This window comes from Tupaia chinensis, unplaced genomic scaffold, assembly GCF_000334495.1.
Source record: "Tupaia chinensis unplaced genomic scaffold, TupChi_1.0 Scaffold000527_1, whole genome shotgun sequence".
NCBI classification, from domain to species: Eukaryota; Metazoa; Chordata; class Mammalia; order Scandentia; family Tupaiidae; genus Tupaia; species Tupaia belangeri.
This window is the reverse complement of record NW_006160040.1, coordinates 4,735,066-4,749,653: the sequence shown is the minus strand read 5'-3', so window position 1 is coordinate 4,749,653 and position 14,588 is coordinate 4,735,066. Positions and strand designations below refer to the sequence as shown.

At 40.3% G+C, this 14,588-nt stretch overlaps 1 protein-coding gene across 1 annotated transcript in view; it reads right to left on the bottom strand.

Moving 5' to 3' along the window:
* The window catches only part of CCDC162P (coiled-coil domain containing 162), a 185,821-nt gene that overhangs the window by 152,663 nt on the left and 18,570 nt on the right, over positions 1 to 14,588 (bottom strand). Inside the window, exons 8-10 of the mRNA XM_027775129.1 lie at positions 8,345 to 8,482; positions 5,633 to 5,734; positions 3,537 to 3,698 (exon numbers count right to left, since the gene is read on the bottom strand). Of these exons, the coding sequence (XP_027630930.1) occupies positions 3,537 to 3,698; positions 5,633 to 5,734; positions 8,345 to 8,482 (402 nt within the window). The remainder of the gene's footprint in view (positions 1 to 3,536; positions 3,699 to 5,632; positions 5,735 to 8,344; positions 8,483 to 14,588) is intronic.

Here is a 14,588-nt window from a genome sequence, read left to right as displayed (position 1 = left end):
ACGTGCGCTCACCAGACAGACAGAGACAGAGAAACAGCGAGAAATCACCCCCCAGGGGGGATGGCCACGCTGCAATCCCTTCTTCTCCATTCTCCTCTCAGGATCTTGGGCACGCACGCACACGTGCCCGGCGTGAGGTTAAGCCACCGCATCCGGGACTCGAACTGTGGTCGACTACATGGGAGTCCAGCGACATAGCCATTACACTAACTGCTGGTCCCCTTTTTTTCTTTTAAGAATTAGTTTATTTAATTTTATTCATCATTTACTTTTTTATTTATTTTAATTTGACTGGAGAGGAACAGAGAATGTGAGAGAGAGAGAGCAAGTCGCCGGATCCAGGACTTGAACCTGGGCTGGTCACATGGCAGTCCAGCGTCCCTAACCACCACGCCACCCGCTGGCCCCAAAGCTATCATTGTTTACTTCTAAGGAATGGAATGAGGACCAGTGCTCAGGTGGGGAGGTAGTCAAAAAGATATTTAACTTTTTATTAATGTTTCTATTTTTTAGAAGAGGACATGTATTTATACTGTAGTTTAAATAAGCCCGTGGGGTTGTTTTGTTTTGTTTTGTTTTGTTTTTAGAGAGAGATTTTTGCTATAGGACATGTATGTTTGCCAGACCAAAAGAGAGAGACAGAAAGCAAGAAATCACCCCCCAGGGGGAAAGGCCACTCCGTAGTCCCTTCTCCGCCATTCTCCTCTCAGGATCTTGGGCACACATGCACATGCGCCTGCTGTGAGTTTTAAGCCACTGGGTTTGGTACTCAAACTGCGTTTGACTACGTGGGAGTCCAGTGATATAACCATTAGGTCATCTGCTGGTCCCTAAGTCAGTTTTTAAAAGCTCTTTAAAGACTAAATAAATGGCACTTTACAGTGGAGAGACCTGGCAAACCACTAGCTTAACCGAGTGAGCAAGATTAACATCGCCAAGAATGAATCATGTTGATATCCTTTCTCTCGATATGCTATGATGAGGACATTCAGCCTCTGTGAAAAGCTTCTTCCCTCAAATCCATACCCCAGTGTAAGTGGGAGGAAAACATCAAATGAAATCAAATTAGGGAATGTCCTGTAGGTCACCTGGTCAGTACTCCCAAAGACTGAGAAACTGTTGCAGACCAGAAGAGACAGGGAGGTGTGGACCAGTAAGTGCAACGTGCTGCCCCGCGTAGGGCACTGGAGCAGGAACCGACATCAATGGAAAATTCATGCAATCCAAATGAGTCTGACTTAGTGAATAGTAACATACCAACACTGGTTCCTTAGGCATGGAAATGTAAGTAATATGAGATGTTAATAACAGGAAAAACTGGATGAGGGGTACAGGGAACTCCTTGTGCTGTTGGCAGCTTTTCTGGAATCTCAAATTATCTACAGGATAAAATGTTGATTAAAAAGCAAAAACAGGAACCAGCAGTTAGCGTAATGGCTATGTCGCTGGACTCCCACGTAGTCGACCGCGGTTCGTGTCCCGGACCCGGTGGCTTAAAACTCACACCGGGCGCGTGTGCGTGCGTGCCCAAGATCCCAAGAGGAGAATGGAGGAGAAGGGATTGTGGCGTGACCATCCCCCTGGGGGGTGATTTCTCGCTTTCTATCTCTATGTCTCTCTCTGTCTGGCTGGCGAGCGCACGCGCCCTACAGTGAAAATCTCTCCAAAAAAAAAAAAGCAAAAACAAACACAAACTCCCTTAAAAAAAAAAGGGTACTGGTGAGCAGCATTCTCTGAGCCTGGGTCAGAAGCCTGATTAGTGATTCCATTCTCTCAGAACTGTCAAAATGGACAGCCCTATGAGGTTTGCTTTCCTTCGTGCAGAAGATCCTTAAGAAAGTTATTTGTCACAGAGTATTGGTTGCCACTCGCCAACTTCAGAATTAGGATGCTAACCACCACCAGGAAGTGTGATGGTTAAGATGCTGGATCCCACAGGGCCCAGCGCACAGTTCAAGTGAGGTCCCTCTCTCCCCCATGAAATTACTCCTCTCCTCCTGGTTTCTTCATTCCATCCCCTCCCCTTCTCCAGGGTCATTTGTTTCCCACATTTCCTCTTCATCTATTCCCTCTCTTATCCTCTGTTCTTTCATCTTAGAGTCTAAAATATTTGGGTATTCCTATTCCTATCTTAAATAAGCAAATAAAACAAAAACTCTTCTCTTAGAATGGTAAATAATGGCAAATTAGAGCATCAAAAATGTTATGCCACTATTATAAAGACAAATATCTGCTAGCTTTGGGTATAAACCTTCACTCACTTCCAAACTTTGTATCTATCTTACGCAGCTCCTAACTGGTCTTCTTGCCAGCAATCTCTTTCCAACTAACACCCTGCCGCCGCATTAATCTTCCTAAAAATACACCTTTGTATATATCATTTTCCTTACAGAAAATGCAAATTCCTTTGCCTGGAAATTATGAACATTCACTCCCCACCCCCACCCACCCCCAATAAAAAACAACCCAACAAATCTCAAATTTCTTTTCCTTTTTTGGGAGAAGTTTTTGCTATAGGGCGCGTGTGCTCCCTGGAAAGACAGAGCCCGAAAGTGAGAAATCACCCCCCTAGGGAGGACAGCCATGCCACAGTCCCTTCTCCTCCATTTTCCTCTAAGGATCTTGAGCACGCACGCACACGTGCCCAGCATGAATTTAAGCCACCAGGTCTGGGACTCGAACCATGGTCGACTACATGGGAGTCCAGTGACATAGCCATTAGGCTAACTGCTGGTCCCCAAACTCAACTTCTATTCACTACATTTCCACATGAATCTTTCACTCAACCAATTGACCTTGAACACATCAAGTGCAGTATCTCCTCTGCATCACTGTTCAAGTTGTCCCTCCTAGAATACACTCCCTGGTTTCCTCTTCACTATTTCCCTAAGCCATGTGCTTCCCTCAGGCTCTGTTGCCCCCAATAAATCCAGCCTTTCAGAGATTACCTTCCCCCGAAATACTCACAATATTTATTAACCACCCAACTCATTGGGTGCTTAGCTCTATGACATGCAGCCTTTGTGTTTAGCAGTTTATGTATCTTGTCCTGGTAGGAACAGCATCTTATACTGTACTTCATTATAGCTCTCTTTTAATTGGCACATTGTCTTCCTTATCATAAAAAATAAACCTGGTAGGCCAGCAGGTGGCATGGTGGTTAAGGTGCTGGACTCCCACATGGCTGACCACTGTCTGAGTTCTGGACCTGAAGGCTTGAAAATCATGCCAGACATGTGTGTGTATGTTCCCAAAATCCTAGAAGAAAGGAGAAGGGATTGTAGTGAGGTCATCCCCCTCAGGGTTGATTTATCACTTTCCTTCTCTCTCTCTGTATCTCTCTGTCTCTCTCTTCAGCAAGCACACATGCCCCATGACAAAAAAAAGCTTAAATAAACAAACAAACAAATCTGGCTAGGTAATAGAGCTTTTGGTGAGGAGAGTTTCAGAACAACCACCAAAGTAAATCCTCAAAGACCATGCACAGGTAGCAAGTTGAATAGAAAGACAGTATTACTTATTTCTTCCTGTTGTACCTGGTAGAGGTTGAGGTTGCCATAAATATTCTCCCAGATATGGTCATAGTTGCACTGATGCAAAGCCTGGGACACCACAAAAGATGGACAATATGGAGTCAGCGTGATCGTCCTTTCAGCATGATCTTGGAGCATTTGTATCACTTTGTCAGGGTTGGAAATCTCAGGAAGATTGGAAAAAAGAAGAAGCAGTTAGGATAAGTATATTCTCTTACTTTCAGCAAGAATCTTGTCACATACACAGGAAGAAACATTGAATACACACATGAAAAATAATCAAGTTTTTATCTTTATCTTACACCATTTACAAATGTTCACTGAAAGTGCATTAAAGACCTAAGTGTAACTTCTAAAACTATAAAACTCTTAGAAGAAAACATAGGGGGAAAGCTTCATGATATTGGATTTGGCAGTGTTTCTTGGATATGACACCAAAAGCCATGACAACAAAAGCAAAAATAGATAAATGAGACTACATCAAACTGAAAACTTTTATGCATCCAGTTAGCAACAATACCAATAGAAGGAAAAGACAATCTATGGAATAAGAAAAATATTTGCAAACCATCTATCTGGTAAGTGATTAAAATACAGAAAAACAATCTCTGTATAAAGAGGTTCTACAACTCGACAACAACAACAACAAATCAAAAAACCTGATTTTTTTTGAGAGAGAGATTTTTTGCTATAGGACACGTGCACTCACCAGAGAGACAGAGATAGAAAGCAAGAAATCACCCCCTTGGGGTGTGTGTGGCCATGGTGTAATCCCTTCTCCTTCATTCTCCCCTTGGGATTTTAGGCACATGCACACATGCACGTGGTGTGAGTTTTAAGCCACCAGGTCCGGGACTTGAACCATGGTTGACTATGTGGAAGTCCAGCAACATAACCATTACACCACTGATGGTCCCTCAAATAACCTGATTTTAAAATGTGCAATTGCAAAAATAAATATAAATAAATAAACCAGCAAAGGACTTGGATAGATACTTCTCTAAGGATGATATGGAAATGGTCAGCAAGCATGTAAAAAGATACCCAGCATCACTAATGATCATAGAGGTGCATATCAAACCCATGATAAGAAATCATCTCAAACCCAGTATGATGACAACAATTAAATAGAAAATAATAAGTATTGGTGAGGATGTGGCAAAATTGGAACTATTGTGCTTGGTTGGAATTGTAAAATGATGCAGCTGTTATGGAAAACAGAGTAGAGGTTCCTCAGAAAAATTAAAAATAAAATTACCATATGATCCAGCAATTCTACTACTGGCTATCCATCCAAAAGAATTAAAAGCATTATCTCAAAGAGATATTTACTGGCCTTTGCACATAGTAGCATTAGTCACAATACCCATGACATGAAAGCAACCCAAATGTCTATCAACAGATGAATAGATAAGCATAATGTGGCCTATACTTAACAGGGACTATTAATCAGTCTTACACAGGAAGGAAATTCTGACACATGCTATAGTATGAATGAACCTTGAGGTTTTTGACAGTCACAAAAAGACAAATTCTGTATGACTATTTATATGAGGCTTTTAAAGTTATCCAATGCTTAGAAAGAGAGAAGTGATTGCCAGGAGGTTGGAGGTAGAAGTAAAGGGGAATTGTTGTTAACTGGTAAAGAGTTTCATCTTGCAATGAAAAAGTTCTGGTGATATATTGCACAGCAAAGTGAGAACATTTAACACTACTGAATTTATACTTAAAAATGATCAAGATGGTAGTGTCTATGTTAAGTATTTTTTGCCACAATATATGGGAAAAAAAAGATCATCTAGTCCAATATTTTTACTTCATAGATAAGGAAGATAGGCTCAAGGAGTTCTATCAAGAGACAATATCACACAGACTTGGAGTTAAAGCTGGACTAAAATTCAACTCTTTTGATGAATTTTACCCTTTACTGAAAGTTAACAAGGCTTTGAAGATTAGCAATTAGATTAGAAAGTTCCAAATAAAGCCTTCAAAGTGAATCCAATCCAACATTTTTTAAAAGAAAAAGAAAATTTAATTTTTTTGGTGAATGGTTTCAATGAGACTCTTATCTTTCTAAGGGAAGATGGTTATTTTCTTACCTTCAAAAACTTTGCTTGGAATTGCATTAATGTATCTATTCTTTTCTGGTCTTTTAGTTTGGTCAAAAGCTTCTTTTGCCAAGGATCACATTTTGGCTTGATCTAGTGGACAAGCATGTTCACATTAAAGTTACAAGTTAACAGAATGACTTCTTAATAAAAGTTGCAAGCCAAAAGATCCAAGGACCTTCTGAAATGGGTCTTGGCCTCAGTGCTAAGTTTGCTAAGGCACGCAACATGTCAGAAAGGAACTGTATTGGTTCACAAATCCATGAAAGAAGACAGAGCAGCAGTTTTTGTTGGTGCCTGGCCTATGACATGCAGTGCTGCATAATCCATGGAAAGGAGAGACCGTAGACTCTTCAGTGTTGAAGACTGTGCCCTTTTACAGGGTGAGAGAAGTTTGTCCACATATTCCCTGTGACTCTACATTTAAATATTTCATCTTTTGGGACAGCCAGTGGTGTGGTGTTTAAGGCAACTGGCTCCCACATGGCTGACTGTGGGTTTTGAGTCCTGGACCTGGCAGCTTGAAAAACAACCCAGGCATGTGAGCATGAGAGTCTGAAATCCCAAGAGGAGAATGGAGGAGAGGGGATGGTGGTGTGGCCAAGCTCCCTAAGGGGGGTGGGGGGGGGAATATTTCCTTACTCCCCCTTCCAATCTCTCCTGTGAGTGCATATTCCCTGTAGCAAATTACAATAATAAATATAATAATAAAACTTTATCTTTCACATTATCAAACTCTATTTTAAAAATTAATTCTATAGCTGTAAATACCATCAATATGGTAATAACTCAAATTTATACCTCAGCCCTATGCATCATCCTATTGCATCCAGCTACATCCTTGCTATCTATCAAGGGGAACAATCTAAAGCAGGAAGTCCAGCCTCTCTTAGACCAACCGCCATGTTTGTCAAGAACCAGACCTAGAAGTAATCTTTACTTCTCTTTTTTATTATTGATATAGTCCAATATTTATGTTTCTCCAAAACTCATACATTGAAATCTCACTCCCAAGGTGATAGTACTAGGAGGCAGAACCTTCGAGGAGTGATTGGAGCAAAAGGGTGGAGCTCTCATGATAGTAGTGCTCTTATAAAAGAGACCTGAGAGAGTTTTTCGGTCCCTTCCACTCTGAGACGACCTACAAAAGTCAATAGTCTGCAACCCAGAAGAAGGCCTTTACCTGACTCAACCATGCTTGCATCCCAATTTTGGACTTTCCAGCCCCCAGAACAGTGAGAAATAAAATCTTGTTGTTTATAAGCTACCCAGTCAATGTTTTTTTTTTTTTTTTTTGGAGAGATTTTCACTATAGGGCATGTGAGCTCACCAGACAGAGAGAGACATAGAGACAGAAAGTGATAAATCACCCCCCAAGGGGGATGGTCATGCCACAATCCCTTCTCCTCCATTCTCCTCTTGGGATCTTGGGCACGCACGCACACGTGCCCGGCATGAGTTTAAGCCACCGGGTCTGGGACTGGCACAGCGGTCGACTACGTGGGAGTCCAGCGACATAGCCATTACGCTAACTGCTGGTTCCCCCATCAACGGTATTTTGATAAAGCAGCCTGGATGAACTAAAATAATCATATAAGACTTTTCTTTCCTTCATAATATAATCGATTCTCACTAAATGTGAATTTCATATTTGAAATTTTGTGTACTCACTTCAATTTTTCTGTGACTCAAAAATCAATACTGACAGAGTTTTCATGGTCATTCATAGACATACGTACAGTAGTGAAAAATTTGAGTCACTCAATGGCGGTGTTCCTGGCTAAGGGTGAACAAGGCAACATTTTGCGTTCTTATTTCTATTCCCATGCTTTAAGCAAGTGTCTTCCTGATCTATATAATGTCACCCCCCATTTGGGGGCTTCTTGTTGGTGATCTCACTGTTGAAAATGGTCCTGAGGTATAATGCTGAAGTTCAGTCCTGTGTTCCTAAGTACAAGAAGACTGTGACATGCTTCTGGAGAAAATATGTGTGTTAGATAAGTTTCATTCAGGTATAAATAATAAATAGTGTCTCAAGTTCAATGGTGATGAATCAATAATGTGATATTAAGTCAAGAGTCTAACTTTGTGTTACCCTCTAGGGGTAACAATCGGGTATTTGCAAAATCAGTGTTCCTGTAACTTTCTAGAGTATAACTGCCATCAACAGCGAGAACTGACTGTACTGAGTGTTACCTGAAATCATCTTATTTAATCCACTTACTTGTGTTTTGTTCATGAATTGTGTATCTCTAGCACCAAGGGCTGTGTCTGACAACAGTATATACCCAACAAATAGTGGTCGACTAAAACGCTGAATTTACACCTGTTACTCCTTTGGGTATTATTCTTTGTTACTACCAATATCTGAGACTATTAACAATGAGAAAAAAGTTTGGCCCAATAGAGCAAGGTACAGGAATCTGGGGAATCTGCAGAGAAGAAACAGCATGGCTAACTTCAGCATAGAGCCAAGGCAAACAAAGAACTGTGAGACCCTGGCACATGAAGGTACACCAGATGGCCTCCCCTGAGGGCAAATGGGTATCTTCCCTGGTCCCAGAAGACAGTTTGCTGAGGGTGTAAGGAAAGGGGCAATAGGGAGACAGGCCTGGTGCTGCCCAGTTGCCTGGCCTTATTGAGGGACACTTTTTGACACTGCTGACAGCATTGGCAGGTGACTCTCACCACAGGCTTCCTTACCTTTATAAAAGAAATCCAGTTGGCTCTCTTTTTAAGAGTCATAGCAGGTCCTGTCATACCCAAATTCTCTGCCTCATAGTCTGGAAATGTTTGCATTCTCTGTTGTTCCATGAAGATGCTTTGAAATTTTTGGGAAACCTAAAGAAGATTAAGAAAAAAGATATGGAGCCTAGAAGGAAACTTCAGATTGTAGGCAATTTCAAAAACAGTTACTGATGGTCTTAAAATAGCTTTGATGTTGGGGCTGGCAGGGGCATGGTGGCTGAAGGTGCTGGACTCCCACATGGTTGACCATGGTTCAGATCCTGGACCTGGTAGCTTGCTTTCTCACCCCCTCCTGGTCCTTCTCTCATCAATTAAAATAATAAAGTAATTAATTAATTAATTCTAATAAAAATAGCTTTGAAGTGAAACTAATTTATAAAGCATGGCACTGTGACAGCAATGGGGACTTAAATATACATACCTGTGTGGCACATGTGCTCAGTCAGGTCATTACCATAATTGTGTAAGCTATTTTGAATGTTTCTCCAAATACTAGAATATATGAACATATATATATGTTTCATACACTCTAAATATAAGTGGTAAGTGAATTGTCATTTTTGAAAGCATGTTTTCTGACCACTTGGCAAACTAGAAACTCTAAGGGTTAAATAAATCCTGCTCTCCAGATGCCTGACTAGCATGTGGCTAGAGAGAAGAGTTCACATACTAGGATCTGTTAAAACTCTTTAAGACACCTTGCCCTACTCCCTTCACATCCCTTTTTCAGACCTAAGTTACTGATGCTTTCTGTGACATAGCTTCCTACTGTAGAACTCTTCTTCCTTCCTCCTCCTATATGTGCCCCAGCCCAATGAACCTGTGGTAACCTCCTCGCCATCACGCTAGCCACTCTGTGCCCTGATTTCCTCACTATATGCTGAATTGCTTGAGGACAGACTATGTAACTCAAGAATTCAACAAGTAGTGGTAGATTCACAACAAAGATAATGTAGTTCTGAGGTGAACATAGTACTGGAAGTCCTACGTGACACAATCAGACAAGTGAATGAAATAAAAGGCATCCAAATTGGAAAGAAAGAAGTTAAATTGTCCCTATGTATTAATGGCAACTTCTTTTTTTTCTTTTTAAAGTTACATATTTTTGGGTGTTGATTTTCTATCTTGCAACCTTACAGAATTCATTTATCATATCTAAGAGTTTTTGGTAGATTCTTTAGGATTTTCTATGTACATAATCATGCAATTCATTCAACGGAGACAATAGAGACAACCCACAGCATGGGAGAAAATATTTGCAAATAATATTTCAAGTAAGGAATTGATAACCAGAATAGATAAGAAACACAAGCAGCTCACATGCAAAAAGAAACCTAATAATCCTATTTTAAAATGATCAAACAAGCTGAATAGACAACCCTTAAAAGAAGACATAGAAATGGCTAAAAAAAAATGTAAAAATATTCATCTCTTACCATAAAGGAAATACGAATCAAAACCACAATGAGTAATCATCCAACCCCAGTCAGAATAGCTGTGATAAAAATAAATAAATAAATAGGCCAGTAACTGGCATGGAGATTAAAGTGACTGGATTTTATATGTCTCACTTCATAGTTTGAGTCCTGAACCCAGAGAGTTGGGGATCATGCTGGGTGTGTGTGCATGCATACTCAAAATTCCACGAGTAGAGAAGAAAGTGGGGGAGGGGATATTGGGGTATTGCCTTCTCTCACAGGAGTGATTTCTCACTTTCTCTTTCTCTTTCTCTCTCTCACTGTCACACAAACACATGCCCTGTAGCAAACTAAAACAAACAAACAAATAATAACAAATGCTGGTGAGGTTGCAGAGAAAAGGGAATCCTGGTGTACTGGCAGTAGGAATGTAAAATAGAACAGCCACTGTGGAAAATATTATGGAGGTTCCTCAAAAATCTGAAACTAGAACTATTGTATGACCCAGTAATCCCACTAGTGGATATTTTCCCAAAGAACAGGAAATCACTTTGTTAAGAGACATTTGCACAGTCATGTTTATTGCAGCATTATTCACAACAGCTAAGACATGGTATCATCTTAAGTACTCAACAACCAATGAATAGATTAAGAAAATGTGACATACATACACAATGGACTACTACTCAACCTTAAAGAAGTATGATATCTTGTCATGACAGAAAGTCAATAAATCTAGAAGATTTAATCCAGCTTTTGGCTGGAACTGCCATCTTCCAGTAATTAACCAAAACGACAAACACAAAGGGAAAGAGGAGAGGCACCCAATATATGTTCTACAGGCCTTTTAGAAAACATGGAGTTGTTCTTTTGGCAACATATATGCAAATCTACAAGAAAAGTGATATTGTAGACATCAAAGGAATGGGTACTGCTCAAAAAGAAATGCCCCACAATGTTACCATGGCAAAACTGGAAGAGTCTACAATGTTACCCAGCATGCTGTTGGCATTGTTGTGAACAAACAAGTTAAGGGCAAGATTCTTGCCAAGAGAATTAATGTGCATATTGAGCATATTAAGCATACTAAGAGCAGAGGTAGCTTCCTAAAACGTGTGAAGGAAAATGACCAGAAAAAGAAAGAAGCCAAAGAGAAAGGTACCTGGGTTCGACTAAAGCGCCAGCCTGTTCCACCCAGAGAAGCACACTTTGTGAGAACCAATGGAAAGGAGCCTGAGTTACTGGGACCTATTTTCTATGAATTCATGGCATGATGGATGTTAAAAATAAACTAATCTATGGTCTATTTAAAAAAAGATTTAATTCAAAGTGAAATAAGCCAGACTATGCAAGACAAACTCTATATCTCCACTTAACATAAACCAAATGTCTGCACTGTGGCAGAAACTGAAAGACTTTATCACATAGAAGTAGAAGCAGTCATACTAGATACCAGAAGCTGCTAAGAGGGTAGGTGGGAGGATTAAGGAGAAAAGATTAACAGACACAAGAATGCATGTAAACAAGTGGAATCGGTTATGGGATAGTGTACCACAGCAAAGAAAAAAACGTCATTGACAATGAATTATATACTTTAAAAAAAAAAGAACTTCCAAATTAGTAGAACTATTACTAAATATGGCACAATGTAATCTAATGTTCAATGTCAAAGAATATGAATGTCTGTTTCCTTGAATTGATTATTACACATTGAATTCATGCATTGAAACCCTACTGTAGCTCATGAAGATGTACAGTGATTAGGTGTAAACCAGAAATCACACAGAAAAACCAACGAAAGAACCTACCAAATGGAGAGTCACATGGCACGACAGTGTGAATGTACTTAATGCCACTGAACTATACACTCAACAGGGATACAACAGTAAGCTTTGTTATGTATGTTTACCACACATGCGTGCACATGAATACATACACACACACAAATTACCATTCTAGGGCACATTGCCATTGGCATGTTCTAGGGCCTTCACATAGATTTCCAGAATGAGTGAGCATATTCATGAGTCACAGAACTGAAGACTCTTCCAGTCATTGCTGTTACTGCTAAGGCAATGCTGTCCAGAACTCTTGCCCCTAGCCACATGTGCATGTGTCTGTTAAATATTTAAGTGTGAATTAATTAAAATTAAATTAAATTTAAAGTTGAGTTCTTCAGTAGCACTAGCCACATAGCAAGTGCTCAATAGCTGTATGGAACCAGTGGTTAACAAATCAAATAGCAGACAGCATAGACACAGAACATCGCCACAGGCAACACTGCAGGAAGTTTATTGAAATGTGCTGGTCTAGGGCTGGGTTGGCAGACTTGTCAGATAGTAAACATTATAGCCTTTGCAGACCACCGGGTCTCTTTTGCAACTACTTAAGTCTGCCGTAGGAAAGTTGTCAAAGACAATACATACTGTAAACAAATGGGCTTAGCTATTGCTAGGATCTAAATATTTGGGTCCCCACAAAATTCATGTGTTGAAATTCTAAACTCCACAGTGGTAGTACTAAATGGTATAAGGAGGTGGAGCCTTTAAAAAGTGACTAGGTCATGAGGACTCCCTTCATAAAGGGGAATAATGCCTCATCAAAGCTCCAGAGAGAACCTTGTCCTTCTACCACGTGAGGACACAGCACATACCGTCTCTGAGCCTGGAAGTGGCCCCTCAGCAGATACCAAGTCTGCCTTGATCTTAGACATCCCAGCAGCCAGAAATGTAAGAAAGAAATTTCTGTTGTTCACAAGCCACCCAGTTTATGGTATTTTGTTATAGCAGCCTGAATAGACTAAGATAGCTGTATGCCAATAAGAGAAAGTTTCCTTTCATAAACCAGTGGTAGGCCACAGGCTGTGGTTGCTGACCCTGCTCTAGGGCATTAGACCACCAGAATAAATAGTACTCACGTATAGGAACTGCTGTGCAGAAGTTGTTGTAATGTGATTGATTATCCAGGGGGGCATAATTAGCATTTCACATAATGCAGTTATAAGAAATTCCAGAGTAGACACTGCTATCACATAAAGGCACAAATTGTTCTTTGGGAACAATGCTGCTTTGTGGGAGCATTCTGCCTGCCTCATGTCCTTTTGTTTATCCTTGATAATAACCTACTGTGCAATCATTTATTTTTTTATTTATTTTGTCTCTTTTTTAACACCATCTTATTTCAGTTCTCGGTTTTACGTTCATGATTATTGGTGGTAATAAGGGGAAGGACAATCTCAAAAAGCACTCTGTGGAAGACAGAGCAGCTGGTGACAAGAAAGGAAGGCAAAAGTTAACAACGTCACCTTCAAAGAAACCAGAGGACATGTGATACCTTTGGTCCCAGTGAATCTAAAGAGCCTGTGTTACTTACGTACAGAAATAATCCTGGTAAAACGATCCTCGAGTAAATACAAATGTAAGTGAAACTTGAAGGTTAAGCAAATGGTGAGAGGAGACAGTGACCATTTTCTTAAAACATAAACAGCATTCAAAATCATTTATTTTTTTCATTTTTGCCTGTTTGGATCTTTCAGTGTATTGTTTTTACCTAGCAAATATATTTTATTTGAAAGACAAATTCAAAAAAAATCTTTATTGTTGAAACTCTTCCTGAAAATCGTTATAAATCTGAAACTCTCTACCCATAGTCCTGTTTTTCCCTTTGTAACAAGTTTTCGCATGCCTTCTGATCATTTGTTCTTTAGGAAATGCGACACTGTATTATAACAGAGAAGACCGTGTGCCTTTAAACATCACTACACTATGTACCCTCGATAGAATATGAAGCATTTTGTCAGTGAGGAGAGCTACTGCGACACACCCTGACAATCAGAGGGCTGGAGATACTTGACCACTCCATTGTGCAAGTCTGGCAAGTCTTGGCTCTATTGACATCATTCACTGTAGACCGTACCCTACTCTTTCCTTTAAATTCTTTTGAAAATTAAATCTTGTAATCCTCTGGGTTCACTATTCACTATCCCATTACTCCCCCCCTACATTTTTTTCTTTTTACAGAGAGGAAGTCCTTTCTAGTGGCTAAGCTATCCTTTTCTTACAAGTTTATCTCTTTTATTCATGACCGAGAGCATGTGTGCACACACTTGAGAGACAGTGGCAGAGAAAGCAAGAGAAAAGCACTCCTAGAGTCTCTTCATGTTGTGGCCCCGTTCCCCAGTCCTCCAGTTCATCAGGACCTTGGGCACCTGCACGTGCACCCAGTGTGTTTCAGGTCTACCAGGAAAGGGATCCAAACCACTTCAGTATGCTTCCAACTACACCACCAAAGCTGGGCCCTAACTGCGAATCTAAATCTCACCTATTAGTAATTTATCTTTTCACTTTAGAAACAATTATTGGCAGTTTAAATACACAGCTTTGTGGCTAATACTAGCGTTTTCTTTCCTGAACACCTGTACTGGTATTAACAAAGAGTATGGGCCGACCCTACAGCATAGGGGTTAAGCACTATGCATATGGAGCTGGATCCCACATGGCTGACCATGGTTTGAAAACTGGCCCTCATTTCTTGAAAAACAAGCCAAGCACATGTGCACATGTACCTGAAATCCCAATGGGATGGAGAAGTGGAGGAAAAAGGACTGCACTAAGACTATACCCCATGGAAGGTCCTGTCTCTGTCCTTTCTTTCTCTCTCTCTCTCTCTCTCGGGTGTTCTCTCTCTTACTCTGTTGGGCTCCCATACCCTCTGGCAACAAAAAAGAAGAAAGAAAGAAAGAAAGAAAGAAAGAAAGAAAGAAAGAAAGAAAGAAAGAGAGA